Genomic DNA, 21,865 nt, shown 5'->3' on the forward strand with positions numbered 1-21,865 from the left:
TTCTTGACTTCTTTTTTTTTTCTTCACGTCAAATCAGTGCGTTGAGAGGAAACGTGAGCCGGTGCATCCATCACTGATGTGTCGGCAGGAGGGCCAATCTGGGGGTCGGGGGGGGGTGTCGGGTTGTCGTATATCCTCTTCCTGTGCGAGTCCACTTGCACCCTTCTGGGAAACCAGATTTGCCTTTGGGCCCTTTTTTTTTTGTCCTCGCCATGGCCGAAATCCGTCCCGAATCAAGTCAAGCGCTTTTTCTGAAGGTCAGTGAAATGACAAAATGGCCGAGTTCAACCCGCCATTTTGTTTAGCTAACGCCGCCTTTGTCTTTTGTTGTCTTTTTGTCAAAGCCTCGGAGTCACCTGCTTGCGTGGCGATCCTGGACGCACAAACTTGCGCGATACGGCTCAACAACGGGAAGGTGGGCAACCAACCCACTCAGCGCTCAGCGAAGAAATTGCACACGAGCCTCAATATTTTTGGATTTGTGTGCACGCCCCGTTTTTTTTGGTAACTTTGTCATCTTTATTATTTTTACAACATCTAATAATAACAATACATTTCATTTCTAAGCGCTTTTCAAAACTCTCAAGGTCACTGGCGAACAGCTTGCCAGCTAGACGGTTAGCCAGATAGATAGCCAATAGCCAGCTAGATAGCTAATATATAGCCAGCAAGACGGCTAATAGATAGAAAATAGCTAGCTAGCTAGAGAGCAAATAGATAGCCAGCTAGGTAGCTAGCCAAATTGATAGCTGGATGATAATAATAATAAGCATTTCAGCCACACGCGCCGGCGTTCACTGAACCCGGAAGTAACTCAAATAGATAGAAAGCTAACAAGTGTAAATTTACGCCAACCCCCAGCGCCGATTTTTCACTGTGCACCTTTTTTCCGATGCAAATTCTCTTGAGGAAGGACTGAAAAAAAGCAAAGCTTTTTTTTTTGGGGGGGTGGACGGACAGCGTGGGCGATGCGGCGATTCCATCCACCCGTCCACACCGCCGCTTTGGTGCTTTTTTTTTCCCCCGCGCACCAGAACTGGCCTGATGGCTTTTTTTTGCGCCACCTCACCCACATAAGCGGCAGGATTGAAAAGGAATGCCACCCCCTCCCACAAACCCCGCCCCCTACCGACTCCAACAATAGCGACAAACTATCAAATTGCCCCCCCCCCTGATTTAAGAGACCGAAGCGCAGTGAGCGTCTTGGGTGCGCGACTCCCCCCCTATTTTTTGGGGGAGGGTGAGGAGGAGCCGAGAGGAGGCCCCCCTCCTCCAATATAAAGCCCCCTTGCGCCACGAACCTGGATGAATGACACCTCGCCGAGGAGGAGCTCGCACCTCAACGACGGCCATTTTCGCACCCAATCGCAACTTTTTTGGCCTCCCACTCCAAAGGCAAAGTTGGCGGCGCCAACATGGCCGCCCTCATCAGCGCCTACTCGTCGTGGCCCGAGGCCTTCCAGTGTCCCCCGACGGACGGCGACGCGGGCGGCGGCGAGAAAGCGGCCGAGCCGCGCATCCGGCGGCCCATGAACGCCTTCATGGTTTGGGCCAAGGACGAACGCAAGCGGCTGGCCGTGCAGAACCCGGACCTGCACAACGCCGAGCTCAGCAAGATGCTCGGTAAGTCCCTCGCCGGCGTCGTCGACGCAAACCGGGAGAAAAATGCAACTTTGGCAAACGGGACCGAGAGACTATCGACACTTTGTTGATATCTGGAAAAAAATTCCCATTGGAAGACGCCATTTTTTTTTCTTGACAATTTAGCCAAGAGATTATCGACACTTTATTGATATTTAAAAAAAAATCCCGTTCGAAGACGCCGTTTGTTTTGTTTTATTTCTTCAGAATTTGGCCGAGAGACTATCGACACTTTGTTGATATCTGAAATAAAATCCCATTGGAAGACGCCATTTTTTTTCTTGACAATTTAGCCAAGAGATTATCGACACTTTGTTGATATTAAAAAAAATCCAATTGAAGACTCCATTTTTGTTTTCTTGACAATTTGTCTGCGAGACTATCAACCCCCCCAAAAAAAATAAAAAGGGGAGCAAATAAATCAAATAAATAGATAACAAAATAAAGAAACACAAAAATGAATGAACAGATGAATAAATTATCTCTAGCTAGCTATCTATTAGCTATCTAGCTAACTTTCTATCTATTTGAGAGTTAAGTGAACGCTAGTGCGTGTGGCTGCCGCTGCTCACCCACAGAAAAACTGATTGTATTGTAAAGTGACCTTGAGAGTTTTGAAAGGCGCTTATAAATGAAATTATTATTATTATTATTATTATTATTATTATTATTACATAGATAAAAAAAATATTTTGTGGATATATATATACAGTAAAGTATATATATATATATATATACAGTAAAGTCTCATATGGATATTCTCAGGAGTGGGGAAAAATATCGATCTAACCGGACTATCGATATCCGATCCTGCGGCATGTAAATTTTCTCCTTGCGTTCATAGAAATAGTATCGTAATAAGCAGTACTATCCATATAACCAATATCGATATAACCAGACTTTACTATACATACACACTTGTGTGTGTGTGTGTGTGTGTGTGTGTGTGTATATATATATATATATATATATATATATATATATATAATTTTTTTTATATATATAATTATTTGTATTATTGTTATTAAATATGTTGAAATTCTGCCAGCGTGCGTGTTGAAAACGAAGCGGAGGCAGTGCAAAAAAAATCGTCCAAAAAAGGGAAGCAAATATGTTGAAACCCCCCCGGTGTGCGTGTTGCAAACGAAGCGGCGACAGTGGAATGACCCCCCCCTACCGTTGTCGCCCCCCCCCCCTCCAGGAAAGTCGTGGAAGGCGCTGACGGCGCCGCAGAAGCGTCCCTACGTGGAGGAAGCGGAGCGCCTGCGCGTGCAGCACATGCAGGACCACCCCAACTACAAATATCGTCCTCGCCGCAAGAAGCAACTGAAGCGCATCTGCAAGCGCGCGGACGCCGCCTTCCTGCTGGTCGGGGGCCCGACCCCCGACCAAAACGTTCTGCCCGAGCATCGGGCCCTCTGCCGGCGACCCCCGCCGGAAAAGGAGCGGGGGGGCCACCCAGGGGCGGGATTCGCCCCGCCCGGCGCCTTGGACGCCTTGGACGCGTACCCCTACGGTTTGCCCACCCCCCCCGAAATGTCGCCCCTGGACGGCGCGGAGCCCCCCTCCTACTACCCCCCCCTCGACGGGCGGCGGGGTGACCGCTCGGGGGGCCCGCCGCCGTACCAAGCGGACTACGGCGGCGCGCCCCCCGACCCGTACTACGCCGGCCCACCCTTCGCCCACCTGGGTCAACCGTCCCCCCCGCCGGAGACGCGCGCCCACCTGGAGACTCTGGATCAGCTGAGCCAGGCGGAGCTTCTGGACGAGGTGGACCGCGACGAGTTTGACCAGTACCTCAATTCGGGGGGGTGCCACGTTCAGGTGTCCCCCGGTGCCGCCGAGTCCACTTTGATTTCGGTTCTGGCCGACGCCACCGCCGCCTACTACAACAACTATGGCATCTCGTGAGTCGTCCGTTGCTGGCAACCGGAGGCCAGCCGAACACGGTTGCCCTCCCCCCTGCCTCCTCCCCCCCCCCACGCAGACTCTGAACAACCCGCCCATGCACCCATTTTTTTATCGTAACTCACATCGACTGTCGATAAAAAGGGGGTGGAGATGAAGGCCCCTCCATTTTGTCATCCGCTTACCTAAGCCCCTCCCCCCCAACTTCGTCCAAGCAGAACCCCCGATGGACGCTAACAAAGCCCTTGTATTGAAAAACTTCTCGTTTTGGTCATTTTGTTCCTCATTTGGGGGGGTTGAACCTTTTTATATATATATATATATGGATGTTACCTTTATATAAGGCCAAACAAAACTACCGGCAAATTTTAGTCCGCTGACGAAGCCTCTTGGATAAGAAACGAAAAGTACGAAGCCAAGTGTGGCGCCGTCACAGCAAATATGTGGGACGAATAAAGGTTTTCTGATTCTGATTCCGCCAGTTCAACCCCCCCCCCCCCTCAAGGCTTAATCATCTAAGCATGTGTAATCGATTAATTAATCAATAAACAAATATAATAAATAAATAGATAGAAAGATAAGAAGAGGGAACATTTACATGGTTCAAAATTTTGCCCTATCAACGTGAATAACTAAAAATAACATTCAGTGTATTAGCTAGCTAGCTATATAGCTATATAGGTGGCTAGCTATCTAGTTACAATATTTTACCCTATCAACGTGAATAACTAAAAATAACATTCAGTGTATTAGCTAGCTAGCTATTAGCTATATCGCTATCTAGGTGGCTAGTTATCTAACTAGCTATCTGTTTGCTAGCTATTAGCTATCAACTAGCTATTTAGGTGGCTAGGTGTCTAGCAAGCTATCTGTTGGCTATCTACTAGCTGGCTAGCTAGCTTTCCATCGATTTGAGTGGAATGCTGGCGCGTGTGGTTGCCGCTGCTCACCCACAGAAAAACTTATCCTGTGACTGTAAAGTGACCTTGAAGGTTTTGAAAGGTGCTGATAAATGAAATGTATTATTATTATTGATGATGATGATGATGATGATGATTGATCTGCAGTGAAATGTATTCCCATTTAACTTGTAATTTAAAAGCGGCTGAATTGTCATGTCTTGTCCAACCCAATAAACGGCGATGTTGGTGCCCAACTGGAACATGTCGGACCTTGTTTGTGCCCGCCTCCCCCATTTTGCGCAGCTTTTGTCTCACAGATTCAGAAAATACGTCAACAAGTGCGTTAGTGTCATTTGCAAGCTCGCCCCATTTTTTTTTCCACTAAAAGGAATTTAAGATGGAGGATGTTGGGGGGGGGGGGGGGGCAAGTGGGGGGTCTTTTGACAAATCCTGGAGTCTGGCTGCTCTTCCCGGGATTTTAGGGAAAGCTCGAGTCGTGCTACTTGTAAAGAGGAAGTAGCGGAGGAGCGCTGTTTCCTGCCTGATAAGGTTGCTGGCGGGGGGGGCGGGGGCACTCCATGTCAGGATGTTTGGTCCCGACATTGCTGGACCTTCACATCAAATTTGTTGTCATTTATTTTTCATTAGCAATGAAGACATTAGCCACATGTAGCATTTGAACAGAGTTAGCATGTTTTGCTGAGAAAACGGATGGAGATTCGGGGCGGGGCACCATGTACTCTTGGCTATCTATCCAGCTAGCCGGCTAGCCGCTCCACAGCTGCGCAAAGAATTAGCTCGCCGCCGCTGGAGGAGGCCGACTGTCTGGCGATCGGGCGCCATTCTCGCAGTGGTAATTGGGGGTCAAAGGGCACATGGGAAAATGATGTTTGAACGAGATGGAAATGGAACCTGCCGCCATCCGCTGGAACGACTTGGCAAACGAAACCTCGTTGGGATTTGCATTTGGTGTCAAAACGCGCACCTTGCAGCGAGGGATTACGCCGGCTATTTTGCGGCGAGCGGGCCTGCAGATGGGGGACCCCTTTGGAAAACTTGGCGAGGGGTGGGCCGCCCGCCAAAGGCCTCCCAGCAGGCCGTACCTGCGCCGCAAACGCTGCACCTGTTCGGAGCAGATACAGCAGCGGCTAAAAAAGGGGGTGGGCGGGGCTTGGCCAACGGATGAGACTGAGATTGGCCATTTCTTCTCCGATCTCAACATTGGTGACAAGGACAAAGTCGTTTTGCAAATATGGAGGCAACGTTCTCAGTTGTGTACAATCTGTCGGGCCACCTAGCTTGCTATCTATTTGTTGTCTATTAGCTTACTATCTCGCTGGCTACCTATTTGCTACCTAGATGGCGATCTATTTGCTGTCTATTAGCTAGCTATCTGGCTGGCTACCGAGCTTGCTACCTAGCTGGCTATCTATTTGCCGTCTATTAGCTAGCTATCTGGCTGGATATCTAGCTATCTATATATTAGCTAGATTGCTAGCTAGCTAGCTATTAAATATCTTGCTTTGTGTGACTTAGCGTCCCAGTACCAGTATGCTAAGTCGACCATTGCTACGTGTGGCTAAGAGTGTTTCTTTGTTGTCTAAGCAACAGTCTCAGGCAATAGAAGTTTGAAAAACTTCTGTTGATTTGGATGAATGAAAAGCAGCTAGCAGGGAACAGTGTGAGTGAGGGTATTATCGCCGAGAAAGCACGACAACTTCACTTGGATATCAAGAGGCGACTACATCAATGACCCTCACAAAGGTCAATAAAACGACGTTATTATACTATACAGTTTATTTCTTTAATTACAATACAATAGCGGATTTATTATACATAAAATAAAGTATATGTTGTGTAGTTTTAAGGCTTCATTAGTCAAAAATGATGTTTTATGGGGACCTGGGAACGGATTATTCTCATTTTAATGGTTTCCTATGGGAAATTAATGTTTAGAAGACACACCTTAAACACACTTTCTGGGATCCCATTAAGTATCACTGTATTTTGGACTTCTCCCAGTGTTGGGGCGGTTGTTTCACCCCAAAAAAACGGCCTTTTCTCCGTGGAAGTGAGTCGGTTCGTGTTTGACTTTGAAAGCGGTGGCGCGTCGTCACGTCAACGCGTCCGCCGCCTTGATGTTGCCGCTTTTCCCGTTTAAAAAGCGCACGCGGGTCGAAGGGCGGCCCGCTCCAGGGTGACCTTGGCACCTGGCGCCCGCCCGTCATCGGCGCGTTGCTCACCAACTTGAAGGAACGACTTCCTGAATCATGAAACGTACGCACGGAAGTGACTCACGCCGCCGTCGACGCCGCCGCCGTCCCTCCCCAGAGTTGAGACGGACGGCGTTGTTGTTTCTCCCGCCGCTAAAATGACGCGTTGACAGCTTGAAAACAGGAAAGCAGCTCACGTCGGCCATGTTTATTGCAGATGGCCGAGCACTTAAGAGCAGACGGGCCGTCTGCTCCCGTAGATAAGCAACAAAACAGGTATGCTGCATGCGACGCCTTTGGAAATAATTACTGTGATACCTTAGCTTACCAACGCTTCAGCTAACAAACATTAACTTTGCGAGCGTATCGTCTTGGCATACAAACTAGTTTTCGGCGGACGAACCGAACCACACGGTGCCGCAGGGGCTGGCGGACTAGTTTTCCACACCCCCTTTCTTCAATATAAATAAATCAAAATAACATTCGGTATATTAGCTAGCTAGCTATTAGCTATATAGCTATCTAGGCTAGCTATCTAGTTACAAAAATTTACCCTATCAACGTGAATAACTAAAAATAACATTCAGTGTATTAGCTAGCTAGCTATTAGCTATATAGCTATCCAGGTGGCTAGCTATCGAGTTATAAAATTTTACCCTATCAATGTGAATAACTAAAAATGACATTCAGTGTATTAGCTAGCTAGCTATTCGCTATATAGCTATCTAGGTGGCTAGCTATCTGTTGGCTATCTACTAGCTGGCTAGCTAGCTTTCTATCAATTTGAATTACTTCCAGGTTAAGTGAACACTGGCGCGTGTGGCTGCCGCTGCTCACCCACAAAAAAAAAAAATATCCTCAACTCCAAGTTTTGCCAACTCTTTGTATATGGCAATCTCCTCCTCAGACACATCGTAATAGCAGAGCGATCAGGAGGTAGGGATGACCGAGGATTTTTGTGTTGTTGCTACAATAGCACATTTGTTACACATAAAATAAGGTATATTTTAAGTAGTTTTAAGGCTTATTTAGTAGAAAATGATGTATTATGGGGACCTGGGAACGGATCATTCTCATTTTCATGGTTTCTTATGGGAAATAAATGTTTGGAAGACTAACTTTTCGCCTGAGACAAACTTTCTGGGAACCAATTAAGTTTGTAAGCTAAAAGGTGATGGGTGACGGCTAGCCTGGGATGAAAAACCAAATGCTATCCCATCACATTGTTGTCTGCTAGCTGTTTTCAATGCTAAATTCCTCGCATTGCTCCCCAGGGTCAATTTGGGGTCAACTTCTTTACCAGCTGCTACTCAATGACGTCATTTGGAAACATGGCGTCATTTTGTTGTGCTGTCAAATCCAGATACAGAGACCAAAGACCACCAAACAAAAAACTACAAATAAAAAACTTTCCACCTTTTGGCGTGAGTCTCGTGTTACATAAATGCTCGTTCGGCAAGGAATATTTGAGATGGTCATCGAGTTGCTTGACGGCGGAATCACCACATCGTCTTTGGGCGTTAAGATGTCGCCATCTTGCTGCCAGTGTGAGAAACGTTGTCGGGGACTTCCGGGAATCCAAAACTAGACGTGTTTGGCTTTTCGTCGGTTTGTTATGTTATTTTTGCTTTCGAGATTAAATTTGGATATCAAACTAATTTAAAACAGATTATTTTCTCACAGACAGTGTATTTTAGGTGTTCAATTACCTGACATGTTTCGGCGTATACTTCCGCTTTCGTCAGAGTGTCCGACGCGTCAGTTAATTGAATACTTAAAATACACACATATCTACATTTAAATTAGATATCAAGTAGACAGGATGAACTTAATATAACTATTGAAAATCAAACTGTTTGTTAGACTTTTACTCGTAACATATAACAAAGAAGAAAAATCAAGCTGTAGTTACGTTTGGGTGTTTCTCGATGAAAAGAAAACAACGAGGCGGATTCTTTTCCTCCTTTTATATATTATATTTTTATTTATGTATATATATTTATAGTTTTGCTTATAATTGCCACTTCCGCTTGGACATTGTCGTCTGTTTTTATTTGATGATAATATTACTCATCGACGGCATCTGTGTCAGGATGGCCGAGCGGTCTAAGGCGCTACGTTCAGGTCGTAGTCTACTCTGTAGGCGTGGGTTCGAATCCCACTTCTGACATGACTTTTGCTCAACTTTGGCTCGTCAAGTGCGATCTCCTGCTTGTTTTGGAGCCCGCCGCTCCACTAACGCACCTGATTCGAAGGAAACTTGAAACGATCGTGACCAACCGACATTGTTGTGAGTTGGAAGAGCTCTCGAGCAAGGCACTCCATAGGTCTCAAGGAACCGGAGCTTCCTCACCCTGCCGTAAGTTGACCCCTTTGCTTCTTGTCACTCACCAATGACAATATTATGCCACACAAAGTATTCGCGGCAAACAACGCAACATTTTACCACATGGGTGACTTCAAGGGGAGAGGATGTACACGAATGTACACGAATGTACACGAATGTACACAAATGTACACGAATGTACAAGAGGAAGTGCTTGCAAGGTTTACAATCAAGGATGGGGAAATGTTTCATTGTATGAATTGGGAAATAATTGAATCTTGGTGCTCTTTGAGCTAATGTTAGCTGGTTAGCTGTTGGCTATCTGGCTATCTATTAGCTATTTAGTAGCTATCCATTAACTAGCTAACCCTTAGCTGTCTAGCTGACTTGCTGTAAGCTGTCTAGCTGGCTAGCTGTCGGCTATCTGGCTAGCTATTAGCTATTTATTTGCTATCCATTAGCTAGCTAGCTAGCTTTCTATCTATTTGAGTTACTTCAGGGTTGATTGAATGCTGTCGCATGTGGCTGCCGCTGCTCACCCACAGGAAAACTTATCCTGTGACTGTAAAGTGACCTTATAAATAAAATGTATTATTATTCTTACTGGTTTGCAAAATGATCTTCTATTTGTTCTTTCTGGCTAGATGAAAGGTGTGGCAAATAGCATAGCATGGCATTGCTATCATAGGAGAACAGATTGTCCAAATGATTGGCTGTTCATTTTTTTAAACCCTGCAGTGATCTTGATAATGTTATTGTTAGAATGATTAGCATGTTGGCAATGTTGACTTTGGCCGCATAGTTTACAAGCTAATTGTGGTAGGACAATGTTTGTTTTGTCTGCAGAGTCAACTTGAAGACTGGCAGGAAAGTGAAACTCTCTTCCTTTCTTGGCCAAACACCAAGTAGCAGTTTTGGACTCATTTCGTTATCTGCTACCGTGCCAATCTCATTACGGTCGGATTAGCGCTGCAGATTTTCGCGGATCTGCTATAACACGCTGGTTGAGGGGGTCGGGGGGGGGGGGGGGGGGGGGACAAAATGTTTTGTCAAAGCGTCCAATTTTGTTTTCAACGGTGTTCTTGGAACTTTTCGTGGATGGACCCATTTGATAGCATCTGAAGTCCCACGTCCATTTCCTTTGCTAGCCAATGTGCGAGAGCACCGTCCTTTGACACGCTTGACACGTGCAATTGTTTGATAGCCGTTCTCGTTTGGGGGCGCCCTCTGACCTTATCCTTCCAGCAGTGAAGTTGGCAAGCGCTGCCACTGCGAGACGTTAATTACTTGTGATGGTTAAACCGAGGCCAGCTGTCCGAAAAAGCGCTAAGCCGCGCTGAACATGCTGCCATCTCGAATATTTCACTGCCTTTGAGTTTGTGTCCACTACCCGATGCCAAATTGCAAATGGTACCATCCCGTTGGTCGTACGTCCTTCTGGGCATAGCGAGAACTTTGCTTGCTAAATGACAAATGGAGCTAGCCACTCGTCAACTACATGAGCGGTTGGTCCCAGCTAGCTAAAATATTTGACGCTTGCTTTATTTGCCTTTGAACATCTGACTGACTGATTTGTTGTCAAATAAATCAGCAGCCAAAGGAAGGTTTCTACGATCCAAAGGACGAAAATCCCATCAATAAATATGCGTTGCCATGGAATGGAAGTTTTTTGCGCCAACCGTGCCGCTGTGACTCAGGAAAAAAACATTGACGAGACAAGTTTATCCACACTAAGCCGCGAGCTAAAAGCGTTCAGGTCCTGACGCAACGCAGGCGGTCCAAGTAATTCGTGTCCAGCAGGACAGTGATTATCCTTCAGCCTTTTCCAGGCTATCCTTAGCCTCCTCGTGCGTGCGATTAGCGCGTGGCTGCGCCGCCGCACCGACACAAGCCGAAAACCTGGGTTGGCAAAAGAAACTTGGACGTCCTCGATGGAGGTTTTGGCCTTCTCTTTGGATTGTGAACGCGGAGAAAAAGTGAGTATCTGCACTTTGATTTGATCATATTGATCTTCGAGATCGTGCAAGTGATGAGGCGACGTCGTCGATATGCTAACGAATCGGTCATTTCCAAAGCTACAACTTTGCAGAGAGTCCTGAAGAAAAACGTCGATGTGGAGACAACCCGTGTCAGTGTTGCGCCATCGGGTGCGCAACCGATCAGCTCGAGTCATCCATCAGGCATGGCGTCATGTTCGTACGCAAAAGCGTCCTTGTGTTTGTGTCCGGACACAATTTATATGTCAAGCAAAGAAAGCGCTAATAGGAACCGCAGAAGATCATCTCAGGGCTTTATTTCAAGGCGTCAGTCAAGCTTGGCCTACTTGAGGTTTCCATGAGGTTTTCCGCCTTTCTTCTGCCCACCTTTTCATGTGAGCTCCGGCGCCTTTGTCCCCCGTTGCGTGCTGATTTGTCTTAGCCGCTAATCCCGACGGGTTGTGGGCACTGACATTTGATGAAACCTTGACAGTTTTTGCCAACATTTAAGCTCGTTATTAAAAGGAATGCGGAGGATTTGCGCTTGGTTATCGACACTTTACGCCTGCTGGTTACGCGAAACAACAGCTTCTGTTGATTTCTGCCAACAATGATTCAATAATAGCTAAAATGGGGGTGCGTGTGTGGGCCTTAAATGAGGCATTTTCTCCAACACGAAGCGGGGGATCACGACGCCATTTTGTCTTCTAGGCTAGGATGACTCAAGAGCGAGGCCTGGGGCGAAGGGACCAGTCGAGGCTATGTGGCGATCCTCCGCTTGCTCGCTGCTGAATAATCCACAAGGAAGGCCTAGGAAGCAGCCATGTCTTCCCACAAACGCAGCTTCCAGTGCTTCAGCGCCGTCCCCGCTTCCCACAAGCACGCCGGCTGCAGGCTCCCCCGCATCGCCCGCACCTCCGACCCCGATGCGTCCGAGGCGGCGGCTTGCTACCTGTGGTCCCGGTGCACGCACGCCCGCGCCCTGGAGGCGTTGCACTCGCAGGCGTCGCCTCTGTGTCCCTGCCAGCGCCATCCCCACAGGAGGCCCAGCAGGCCCGACCAGCCCCCTCCTCGCGTCCAGAAGGTAGTCCTGATCAAGAACAGCGAGCCTTCGCTCAGGAAGACGGTGGTGCTGCAGCGCAAGGGCCTGAGGAGCTTGGGGCTGTTCCTGGACGAGGTGTCGGAGCTTTTGCAGTACCACGTCAGGAGGCTCTTCACCCTGGACGGACAGAAGGTAAAGGCCACCAGAGGCGGCTGCCGGTTACAGCGGATTTGATCAGTTCTCACCGTTTCCGCTTTGCGGATTTGGGGTCCCCTACACACACACACACACACACCTCATGCTCACAACAGTATTCAATGACCGATTGGTATTGTGGTATTTGGTGAACGGCGTCGTTTGCGGTGAGGTATAAAAGGAGGCCAGCCAAAACAAGGCGGAGATGAATGCCCGCTCCACTGGCACAGTGGATCCAGCCAATCGGCTTACTCCGCTGCCAAACAGAGAGATAACTTGACAATGATTGTCAGCAGGACACCACTACGTCTTACTATACAGTACGCCGGCAAGAAGTGGTTGTTGTGGTTCCTGTGGTTGAATTTTACTGCCCTTTGCTCTTTGAATTAAGATGACAAAAATATCACAAATCCAAGTTTTCACGGGTCCCTGCGAGCTCGATCAGACGATGATATGAGCTAAAGATTTCAAAGTAGTCAGACTGACTCACTTTGTTGTATGTCCATCTCTCGTCATCTGGCATCCACACGCCTCAAACCTCGTTGTTGTGCTGACTAAGCCTGCCATGTTGGAGTGCACCGTCATCTGCAAGGGTTCCTCGGATTATGATGGATTAAGACATTTATCTTTAGCGGGGATGAGAAGGACTCAGCAGCACGAGGAGCCAAAGCATGAACTGTCCTTTTCTTTCACTGCCGGCAACGTCATAAAGTAAACCTTCCAGCTGTGCACGTCGGAAGAGTTGACCAAGGGTCAGGACATTATAAATTGACCTTGGACTTGCAAGACACCGGCTTCTTGTGTATTGCTAAAATGAAAGATTTGTATTGGGTTTCAGGTGGAAAATGTTCAAAGCATCCTCCATGGTCCCAGCGTTCTGGTCTGCGTGGGACGGGAGCCTTCCCATCCCTCAATTTTGGAGCGTTTTCGCAGGACTGCTGAAGACAAGCTGCCAAAGTTGACGTCAGAGGCGCGCTGCTTAACCGGCAATGAAGGTAGGAGAATGACTTGCCTGTCTAAGGAAATCACCAGGCAACTGATTTTACCCATTCCTTGTTTTTTGCTACCAAACCAAGAACAAACTGTGCAACCCAAACCAACATCTGTCGACCGATCCGTGAGGCACTCGCTGTCTTCTGAGAAGTCACTTCCAGATTTAACGGAATCGCCAGATGGTGGCAGCGCTGTCTCGCCCACTGCCGACGGGACCCTGGACGACAATGTTGAAAAACAAGTCCGCATCAACAAAGATGGCAGCTTGTCCATGAAAATGAAAGTGCGCTTTCGGCTAGACAATGACGAAACCTTACTTTGGTCCACCAAAGTGACAAAGTCCTCCAACAAGATCAGCGAGTACCCTCAGGATCTAGGTAGGGTCGGAAGCTGCTCCGGTTCTGAGAACTTTTCTGCCAGTGAGCCAGTAGAGGCCTATGTCACGAGGCGGTGCCACCGGCAAGCACAGTGCTCTCGCTACCCTCACTGCTACAAGAGCTGGACAAACCGGCCAGGCCCACGGGGGGATGGTTGCGGTGTTCAGTCGTCAAGTTCGAGTCCATCCTCACGCACGGTGGTCTCCAGGAAGACTGTGGCGCAAAGATCGAGCGAGGAAAACACAGAACACGTGGTGGACCAAGAAACATGTGTTGAGGCCTCTGAAACTGTGGAGTACTGCACCATCCGAGCGAGTTCTGACATGATGGAGAACGGCAAGCCAACTGAACAACGCAGATCTGCCATTAGCGCCGACGATGTTTCACCCAGTGCGAGGAGACCATCCTCAGAGACTGGAAAACCTGGCGAGGACGAGGCCACGGAAGGTGCCGCAGTGGATAGGTCAGAGAAATCGTCGTCAGGATCGAGTGACGCAAACCTCTCTGGCATGGTTAAACAACGCAATGAATCCTACGCCTGTTACTGTGGAACATCTAAGGATGATACAGAGGCAAACTCAGAGGACACCTGCAAAGTGGATAGACAGCAGAGTTCCACGTCGTTAAAATCAAATGTCAGTCCGAATGCAGAACCTGAAGGTGGAGAGGGGGACCGAAACTCAAGTGCCATGTCAGCTCATTCACATGCCTCAACAAAGTCCAAAGCAGATATCTTGGAGGCTGAAGAAAGGCCACCCAGCCAAAAGTCCGAGGTTAGAAGTGAACAGAGTCAACAAGAAAAGGAACCCGCTGAAGAAATCGTAGAAAGAGCGCAAAGTGTCATCTCTGCTAAATCAAGGGCATCCAACGGATCTTCTGAAGCTGAAGCATCTCAGAAAGGGGCTATCGGAGAAGAAGGGAACCAGAGATCACCGAGTGCCACATCCTTTCAATCAGTGACATCGAGCCTGAGTTCAAGATGCAATGAGCACGAGAGGGAACAGAGTGTGAAATCGACCACGTCTGCCAAATCAACACAATCCGCGACGGGCAATGGATCCAAAGCTGGCGAAGTTCTATCTGAATCGAAAGACGCATCTGCAGAGTCCAACGATTCAAAGACTCTTCCGAACGGTGTTGATGCGAAGGAGAGAGCGATGAGCACCGCATCAACAAGATCCCTCGTTTCTGCAAGGTCGAACAAGTCCAAATGCTCTGGTGATGCTCCCGCACAAGATGATTCTCGCTGTTTTGAGGATGGAGGAAATGAGCAAACAGAACCGAGGCCATCAAGTTGCACATCTGCTACATCAATCCCCTCGCATGTTTCGGCAGAAAGATCGCCCAGTGCTCTGTCGGTGAAATCGCATGTTTCTCGAACATCTGCGAAAGGAAACCTTTCAGAGGAGAGAGCGCACAGTGCCACCTCAGCCAAAACGGCAATGTCGTCCCCTTCCATGAAATCGACGGCACAAAAAGGAGATGAGGATGCATCCGCCGGTGAACAGAGGGTACTCAGCGGCGGGTCGGTCCGATCTGCAAAGTCTGACACTTCAGCACCGGCGCGGTCGGTAAAAGATAGCATTTCTGATCATTGTTCCAATTCCTCACTGGAGGAACACAGTGGGAGCATATCAATAACCTCGCTGTCCGGGAAATCAAGTCGATCAGCTCGATCCAGTAGGTCAAAATGCTCAATTCAAGTTACTAGGCCAAAGTCACATGCCTCAGAGACATCTAATGCTTCTGAGCTTGTTGCTGACGACGTATCGAACAGAGCAGGGAGTAAACTGTCTGCCAAATCTGCTCAGTCCAACCAAGACACCCCCCAAAGTGCAGATCATGATGAGGACCGGGAACAACCTGAAGAGGAACAAGTCCACTCACAAGCTTGTGGTGTCATCGAAGATGTGTCTGAATGTTGTACAACCTCGGGAAGAGCTGCTAGCTCCTTGTCAGCAAAGTCAGCGATGTCTGCAAAGTCAAAGACTTCAGCGCACTCTCTATTAAAGACAGCCAATGAAACAGAGTCTGAGCTCCATGATCACTCTGAAGGGAGATCGGTAAGCAGGGGATCCGCCAAATCGACACGGACAAATGTATCGGAGTCAGAGAGAAGCGTAGCAGCATGTGAAGTTCCTTCAGAAGAAAATGCGGTAAAAGAGGAGGAAAGAACGCAGAGGCCGCTGAGCGCCGTCACGTCCAAATCGAATAGATCTGCCAAATCATCACATTCGATGACTTCGGCAAAGTCCAAATCCTCAGTTGCAGCGCAGGACAACAATGATGAGACCGTCCACAGGGCAGTGAGCAGCACCTCTGCTAACTCGGATCAATCCGGGAGGTCCGAATCATCAGCTGCAACAAACAAGTCAAAGGCCACTGGAGATGCGGCTAACACGAATGATATTGAGAGAAGAGCAAAATCTGTTGTCTCACTGTTGTCTGGAGGATCTAAATCATCTCTACGACCACAAACGGAATGTGGTGAAGAGGAATGCGAAGAAGGGAGAAGTAAGAGTGCAACAACAACCAAGTCAGACACAAGTTTCAAGTCGAGGTCATCAAATATATTTGACGGGAGCAGGGTCGAAGGAGTTCAGGGAACACCCGCTGCGTTGTCAGTCAAGTCAAATCGGTCTTCAAGGAGCAGAAAGTCAGGAAAGGTCTCCAGTGATCCCAATGAAGGAACTGATGAAAGAACTAAAAGCTCAATGTCCAATGTGTCCGCAAAATCCACAAAATCAGGGCTTCCAGTCGTGGCAATTGAGAAATCTGAACACGGAGCATGCGCAGCAATGCTATCCATGTCCCAAGGGTCGACAACATCTGAGGCTCTGGGGAAAAAAAGCAAAGGGTCAGACCATTCCGGGAAATCAGACAAAATGGATCTTTTGGTGGCTAAAGATCATGACAAACAACCAAAAGACATTTCTCAAAGTCGTGAAACTTCAGTATGCAAAGACATGAGTTGTGAACATGTACCCAACGGTCCTAATGATACTAAAGATGCCGGGAGGAGTGACAACGACAACAAAATTGACACACAGACGGTGGATGATAGTGAAGCCCTTGTTCCATCAAGCCTGCCAAATGCTTCCGTAACCGAAGTCGTCCACGAATGGCTCAAAAAAATCCCGGCCGACGGAGAACTGTTTGAAATGGAGGAGCTGGGTGGCACCAATGGCAACACTGCCTCTGAAAATAATCTCAATGGACTGAACGAGGAGGAGGCTGGCGTTTCTGACAGTGAACAGTGTCACGAAACAGCAGAAGGAAAGGTCGGAATCCATCCGAGAGACACTGACCCCGACATATTTCACTCTTCTGTGGTGGTGATGAAAGTCCTTCTCAACCCCAAGATGGACAGATGCAACAGTTTACCGGAGGTTTCGCCCTCATATGGACGTAAACTTAGCACCTCGGCTACAAGTCTCATCGATTGCCTCGCAAAGCTGCAGTTGATAGACACCAATCCCACAAGTGCGGACGAAAAATCGGAACGCTACAAAGCTCTTGTGGAGGGTCTTCACTCGCTATGGCTTTCCAAGCCGGCCCAAAATGAACCCGTGTTAGAAGAAAAAGACGACCGACGTTCTGACAAGGACTTCAATCATGGATCATCCTCTGGCATAGATGTCAACAGTGGCTCGACAGGCTCTGGGAAGAGCAGCGGTGATAGGAAGCAACCACAGACTCTTGAAGTCACACTAGGCACAGAACAGGAAGTGAAACAGGAGGAAGGGGATGTGGGAGGAAAGAAAAAAAAAATGCGTGAGGAGAGCCCAAAGGGAGATACGTCAAGCAACGAGACTATTAGAAGTAATGACAGTCCAAGAGTACTGTGTGACAGCCCACATTCCTCTGATGAGATTTCCGGGAGTCCGCGACGGTCCCGTAAGCAGCTATCTCACGACCGTGATCCTGTGTGGGTCCTTAGTTTATTAACTAACATAGAGAAGCAGTTCATGACTCATTATGTCAACGCAATGTGCGACTTCAGAGACCAGTGGAACGTAGACGATCACGAGCAGCTCGACGGGATGATAAGCGAACTCAGGGATGAGATCCAGAGGCGCATCCAAACGAGCATAAATGCAGAATTGCAAAAGATTAAAGGTCGGACGGGGCTGCCGAGACCTCCCAAAGAAGCTCAGTCGAGACCTTCGACCACCCAGACGGATGAGAGGCGACAACGGCTTCGGATGAAAACCAAGCTAGCGGGAAAAAGCGATGATTCTGCCACGAGCACTATTTTCAGCGATCAGCGTGGTGAGATGGAGGATGACAACTGCCCATGCGAATCGTGTCTTCGGAAGAAAATGTCACCGGGGCCTCAAGGTCCTGCTGAAGTTACGAATATCGCTCCGGTTCTCATGGAGTTTGATCTCAAGAGGATTCTTCGGATGAGGAATGAGGATCAAATACAGGATTCTCTGGCCAACAGTGAAACAGTAGCATCTGCAGCAAGACTCGTCGAACAGATCCTTGACAACGCTGTGAGAGAAACCGCGGAAGATGGCGAAATGGAAGAAGAGTTTGGAGTTTGGGAATGCAAAAATGAAGACGAAAATAGGCTTGAGGAAGGCAGGACTGAAAACGCCCCATTGGAAGATGACGGTGAGTGCGAAGTCTCAGGTGGAGATGATGAAACCAACTCGGCTGAGGTTGCAGCTGACGCCAAAGAGCACACTCGTGCAGATGCTTCGCACAGAGAACCCGAAGAACATGGCGCTGTTGATATGGCAAGTGAAGCACCTGCCACCAGTGGAGAAGAGAGTGACCATGAATCCAGTATGACTGACTCCAATGAGGTAGCTGATAAAACCGCGCTGATCACAGAGGTGGCTGCAGAAGATGAAGGTGCAGTTGAGGGTCGAGCAGGAGCAGCGGGGGAGGAGGGAGAGGGTCTGGACACTGCCACGTGTGAAGATGAATATGCACCACACGATGCCCCCATCACATCCTCAGATCACAATGAAATGCAGGACGATGAAGAGGCAAGAGAGACTGAAGAGAAGGATGAGGCATCCACCTTGAAGGACTCAAACGAGGATGCAAATACGGTTGATGAAGTTTCTGCAAATGATTGTGGAGAAGATGAAGATGCTGTCACCACAGGAGCTGCAACTGAACCTGAATCTGAGGCTGAAGAGGAATTGACAGGAGAAGACCAGGATGAAACTTCTGCCATTAGTTCAGATGAAAATAATAATGAGGTTGATGACGAGGTTCCCGAAGATGCAACAACGGTGGCCGCTGGGTCGGCCACGAGTAAACAGGAACCTGAGGAAGATGAGGAAGGGAGAGTTGATAGTCGAGGGGAGAATCTGGCCACAGGTGGGGCTGAGAATGAGGATGCTGGGGAAGTTGAGATTAGTGAAGAGGTTTCTGAAACCGCCCAAGTTGAAGCTGCAGGCCAAGCGACAGACTCGAATAAAGGGGAACCTGAAGGGGAACCGGAAGGGGAACCGGAAGGGCAGTCCGAAGGTGAAGAAGAGACTCTCGCCACAAGCTTAGCTGAGAATGAGGCTGTAGCTGAAACCACTGCAGTTGATAACGCATCACAAGAGGCCAGTGAATCAGCGGCCGAAGAGTTGGACAGAAAGGTTGATGCAGAAGAGGAGACTTGTCCAACAAGTGGAACTGAGAATGAGGATGCACCTACTGACAATCAGGTTGCTTCCCTAGATGAAATGACGACTGATGATTTCTCTGAAATAGTCAAAAATGAAGATGCTCAAGAGGCGGCCACGAGTGAACCCGAATCAGAGAAGCACAAAGAACCAAAAGTCAGTGGTGAAGAGCCGACTCCCGTCACAAGTGGAGTTGAGAATGAGGATGGAGCAGACATAGAGCAGGATGCCAAAGAAGATGACAGCTTGAGTGAAAATGATGCTGGCACCACTGCAGCTGAAGAACACGAAACCACAGAGTCAGCTACGAGTGGTGAAAAATCTGAGGAAGATGAAGAAGGAAAAGTGGATGATGAAGAGGAGACTACTGTCCTAAGTGGAGCTGAGAATGAGGAGAAAGATGTTTCTGAAACGGTCAACAATGACAACGAGGAAGAAGGAGCCACGAGTGGACTTGAATCGGAGGAGGAACAAGAAAAAGAAGAGACTCCTGCCACCAGTGGAGATGAAAACCATTCGATGGCAAATGACCAAACTAATGTGCTACCTAAAAAAGAGGATGTTGATACTTCCGTGGGTGGAGACAAAAAGCCGGCAGAGAATCAGCTCAAAGGCAGAAATGAAGTGCAGGTTGAACCGGGACCAGATGAAACCGGCGGAGTTCCATGTTCAAGCCAAAGTGTACAAGACGATGGGAGTGACAGCAAAAATTCCGTTGAAGAGGACCCTGCCCCATCAAGCGACAGCGGAGAAAATGCAGCGGAAGCTCCTGGTGACGAGGATACGTCTGATGATGCCACACATGAAGACGTCACCGCAGCAAACGCAAGTGAGCGGGAAGGAAATGAGGCTGCGGACATAGCTGAGGGTGACGGCAGTGAGGAGGGTGAGGTTGCTAACCAAGGCAAGTCAGTACAGTCCGCTGATGAAGGCACCGACCAAGAGTCGGCATTGTCTGAAAAAGAGAACGTCGCTGAACACAACGAGGCAACTATGAATGAGTCAGAGTTGGAAGAGCCCGAGGCAGAACCTGAAGAATGTCTCCAAAAAGACCAAGTCCAAGAAACGGATGCTGATTGTACAGAGGCCGCCACGGATGAAGGGGAGGGTGGAAGCAACGACGCACTGCCGGCCGGAGATGACCCAGCTAGTAGTGAAGATGACGAGAATGAGGAGCCTGTGGTGACAAACATGGAAGGCACAGGGGAGATGAGCAGCGCAGAAAAGGATGAACGCAATGAAAGGGGAGACGATGGAAACCACGGTCCAGATGACCACGAAACAAACGGAGAGACACCAGAAGGAGCCGAAAAACAGGAGTTGATCAACGATGCTGGTTCAGTCGATGCGATAGATCTGAGTGCCGAAAACAACCAAATGACAGACAACAATCGAGGCGAGGATTTCAAGGAAGAACCTACGGTGACGGACAACCAAGATACAAATGAGACGGATGAGCCGGGAAAGCAAAACAAGGAAAGCAAAGAAGCGTGCAACGAAGAGCGACCAGAGGACGATGACCGCCAAACAAACGTGGAAATCTTCGGAGAATCCGAAAAAGAGGAGCAGGGAACCGAGTACACCGGCCAGGGCGAGGATGGGGCAGACTCCGATGACAACGAGGGCCAAGAGAAGAAAAGTGAGGCGCCTGATTTCATACCGGGTGAGGCGGCCAATCAGGAACCCGACAAAGGGATCCTCTCGGAAAGGACAATATCAAGTGTGACGACCACTTTGGGTAAATTGAGTGCCGAATCTGAGGATGGCATCGAGGCGGACGGCGAAGATTCGGACGCATAAACTTTAAGGCCAACTGAGAAGTATTTTGGTTGGTCGAGGTAGCGCCAGTCCACGCAGAGTGCGGTGTACACTTAGGTCACAAAACCAGCCTCGGAACCACAACCTCAGTGAGGAGGCGGGTACCATATTGGCTCATTGGAAAACTTGAAAATGTTGATGTACTGTACTGGATACTCGGATGTTGAACTCAATGGAAACATGTGTGTTAGATTTCTTTGACGACTCCGACTCAATGGCCAAGTATATTTTTTTGCCCATATACTAGCCGCCCGCCCGGCTATCCAGTCCTTTCAGTACGTCTGCGTCTTTTCGTCATTTTAAGACATCTTTAGTTTCAATCCTGGGCTCGTGATACTGCATATTTCCTCATACCCATGTTGACTGGTTAACATTACCTGACACAGTTTGTAGTAGACCAAACCAACAGAATGGTGACATCCAGTACGAGTGAAAAATTAAAAAAAAAGAGGCAAGCATTACCTCGTCTGCATGTAACAAGCACTTTCCGTCTGTGAAATAAAATGCAAATGCACTTTCAATACTGATTGCTCTCATTTGTAGTCTTTCAAAACAACCAATCAAGGACCAAAAAAAGCTGTATTACCGTTAGCTAATCGAGTGACTCATTATGACAGGACGATGTTTTCAATGGTCCTCTATGTGGGGTGGGATGCATTTGTGAATGTTAGTGAGGGCACCATAGCACCTGTGTGGATGACTAATAGCCAACCCTAGCCTGGGGCCCAGAATCCCCCCCGTGGGTTTTACAAAAGGGAGCTCCGACAATTGAGACTTGCCGGTGGGTCTGCAGGAAATCCCAGCACCTCATTAAGACAATGCTGATGGATGCGCACTC

At 48.3% G+C, this 21,865-nt stretch overlaps 2 protein-coding genes and 1 non-coding gene across 5 annotated transcripts; all 3 read left to right on the forward strand.

Moving 5' to 3' along the window:
- The first annotated feature begins 122 nt into the window (after positions 1 to 122).
- On the forward strand, positions 123 to 4,711 carry sox7 (SRY-box transcription factor 7). Its single transcript, XM_089021341.1, has 2 exons — positions 123 to 1,623; positions 2,843 to 4,711. Exons 1-2 carry the CDS (start codon positions 1,416 to 1,418, stop codon positions 3,550 to 3,552), a joined length of 918 nt encoding a protein of 305 aa, XP_088877467.1. The 5' UTR covers positions 123 to 1,415; the 3' UTR covers positions 3,553 to 4,711.
- A 4,040-nt stretch (positions 4,712 to 8,751) lies between these two features.
- Positions 8,752 to 8,834, forward strand: trnal-cag (transfer RNA leucine (anticodon CAG)). Its single transcript has one exon. It is a non-coding gene; the product is annotated as a tRNA-Leu (tRNA).
- rp1l1b (rp1 like 1b) lies at positions 8,829 to 21,546 on the forward strand. Of its 3 annotated transcripts, none has more exons than XM_089022503.1 (4): positions 8,829 to 9,023; positions 11,678 to 12,200; positions 13,042 to 13,198; positions 13,280 to 21,546. In XM_089022503.1, exons 2-4 carry the CDS (start codon positions 11,790 to 11,792, stop codon positions 21,007 to 21,009), a joined length of 8,298 nt encoding a protein of 2,765 aa, XP_088878629.1. In that variant the 5' UTR covers positions 8,829 to 9,023; positions 11,678 to 11,789; the 3' UTR covers positions 21,010 to 21,546. The 3 variants fall into 3 exon arrangements, with proteins under 3 accessions (XP_088878629.1, XP_088878627.1, XP_088878628.1); XM_089022501.1 differs by lacking the exon at positions 8,829 to 9,023 and adding an exon at positions 10,691 to 10,966; XM_089022502.1 differs by lacking the exon at positions 8,829 to 9,023 and having other exon boundaries at positions 11,354 to 12,200.
- The last annotated feature ends 319 nt before the right edge of the window (positions 21,547 to 21,865 follow it).

This window comes from Hippocampus bargibanti, linkage group LG19 (assembly GCF_051943395.1).
Source record: "Hippocampus bargibanti isolate YZ-2025 linkage group LG19, ASM5194339v1, whole genome shotgun sequence".
Classification (NCBI taxonomy): Eukaryota; Metazoa; Chordata; class Actinopteri; order Syngnathiformes; family Syngnathidae; genus Hippocampus; species Hippocampus bargibanti.

What these genes read in the sequence shown, in the direction of transcription:
- rp1l1b (XM_089022503.1), top strand. Translation starts at nt 11,790, where the DNA reads ATGTCTTCCCACAAACGCAGCTTCCAGTGCTTCAGCGCCGTCCCCGCT. An exon ending in TCACCCTGGACGGACAGAAG is followed by an intron (nt 12,201 to 13,041) that starts GTAAAGGCCACC and finishes ATTGGGTTTCAG; the next exon opens with GTGGAAAATGTTCAAAGCAT. An exon ending in CTGCTTAACCGGCAATGAAG is followed by an intron (nt 13,199 to 13,279) that starts GTAGGAGAATGA and finishes TACCAAACCAAG; the next exon opens with AACAAACTGTGCAACCCAAA.
- sox7 (XM_089021341.1), top strand. Translation starts at nt 1,416, where the DNA reads ATGGCCGCCCTCATCAGCGCCTACTCGTCGTGGCCCGAGGCCTTCCAG. An exon ending in CGAGCTCAGCAAGATGCTCG is followed by an intron (nt 1,624 to 2,842) that starts GTAAGTCCCTCG and finishes CCCCCCCTCCAG; the next exon opens with GAAAGTCGTGGAAGGCGCTG.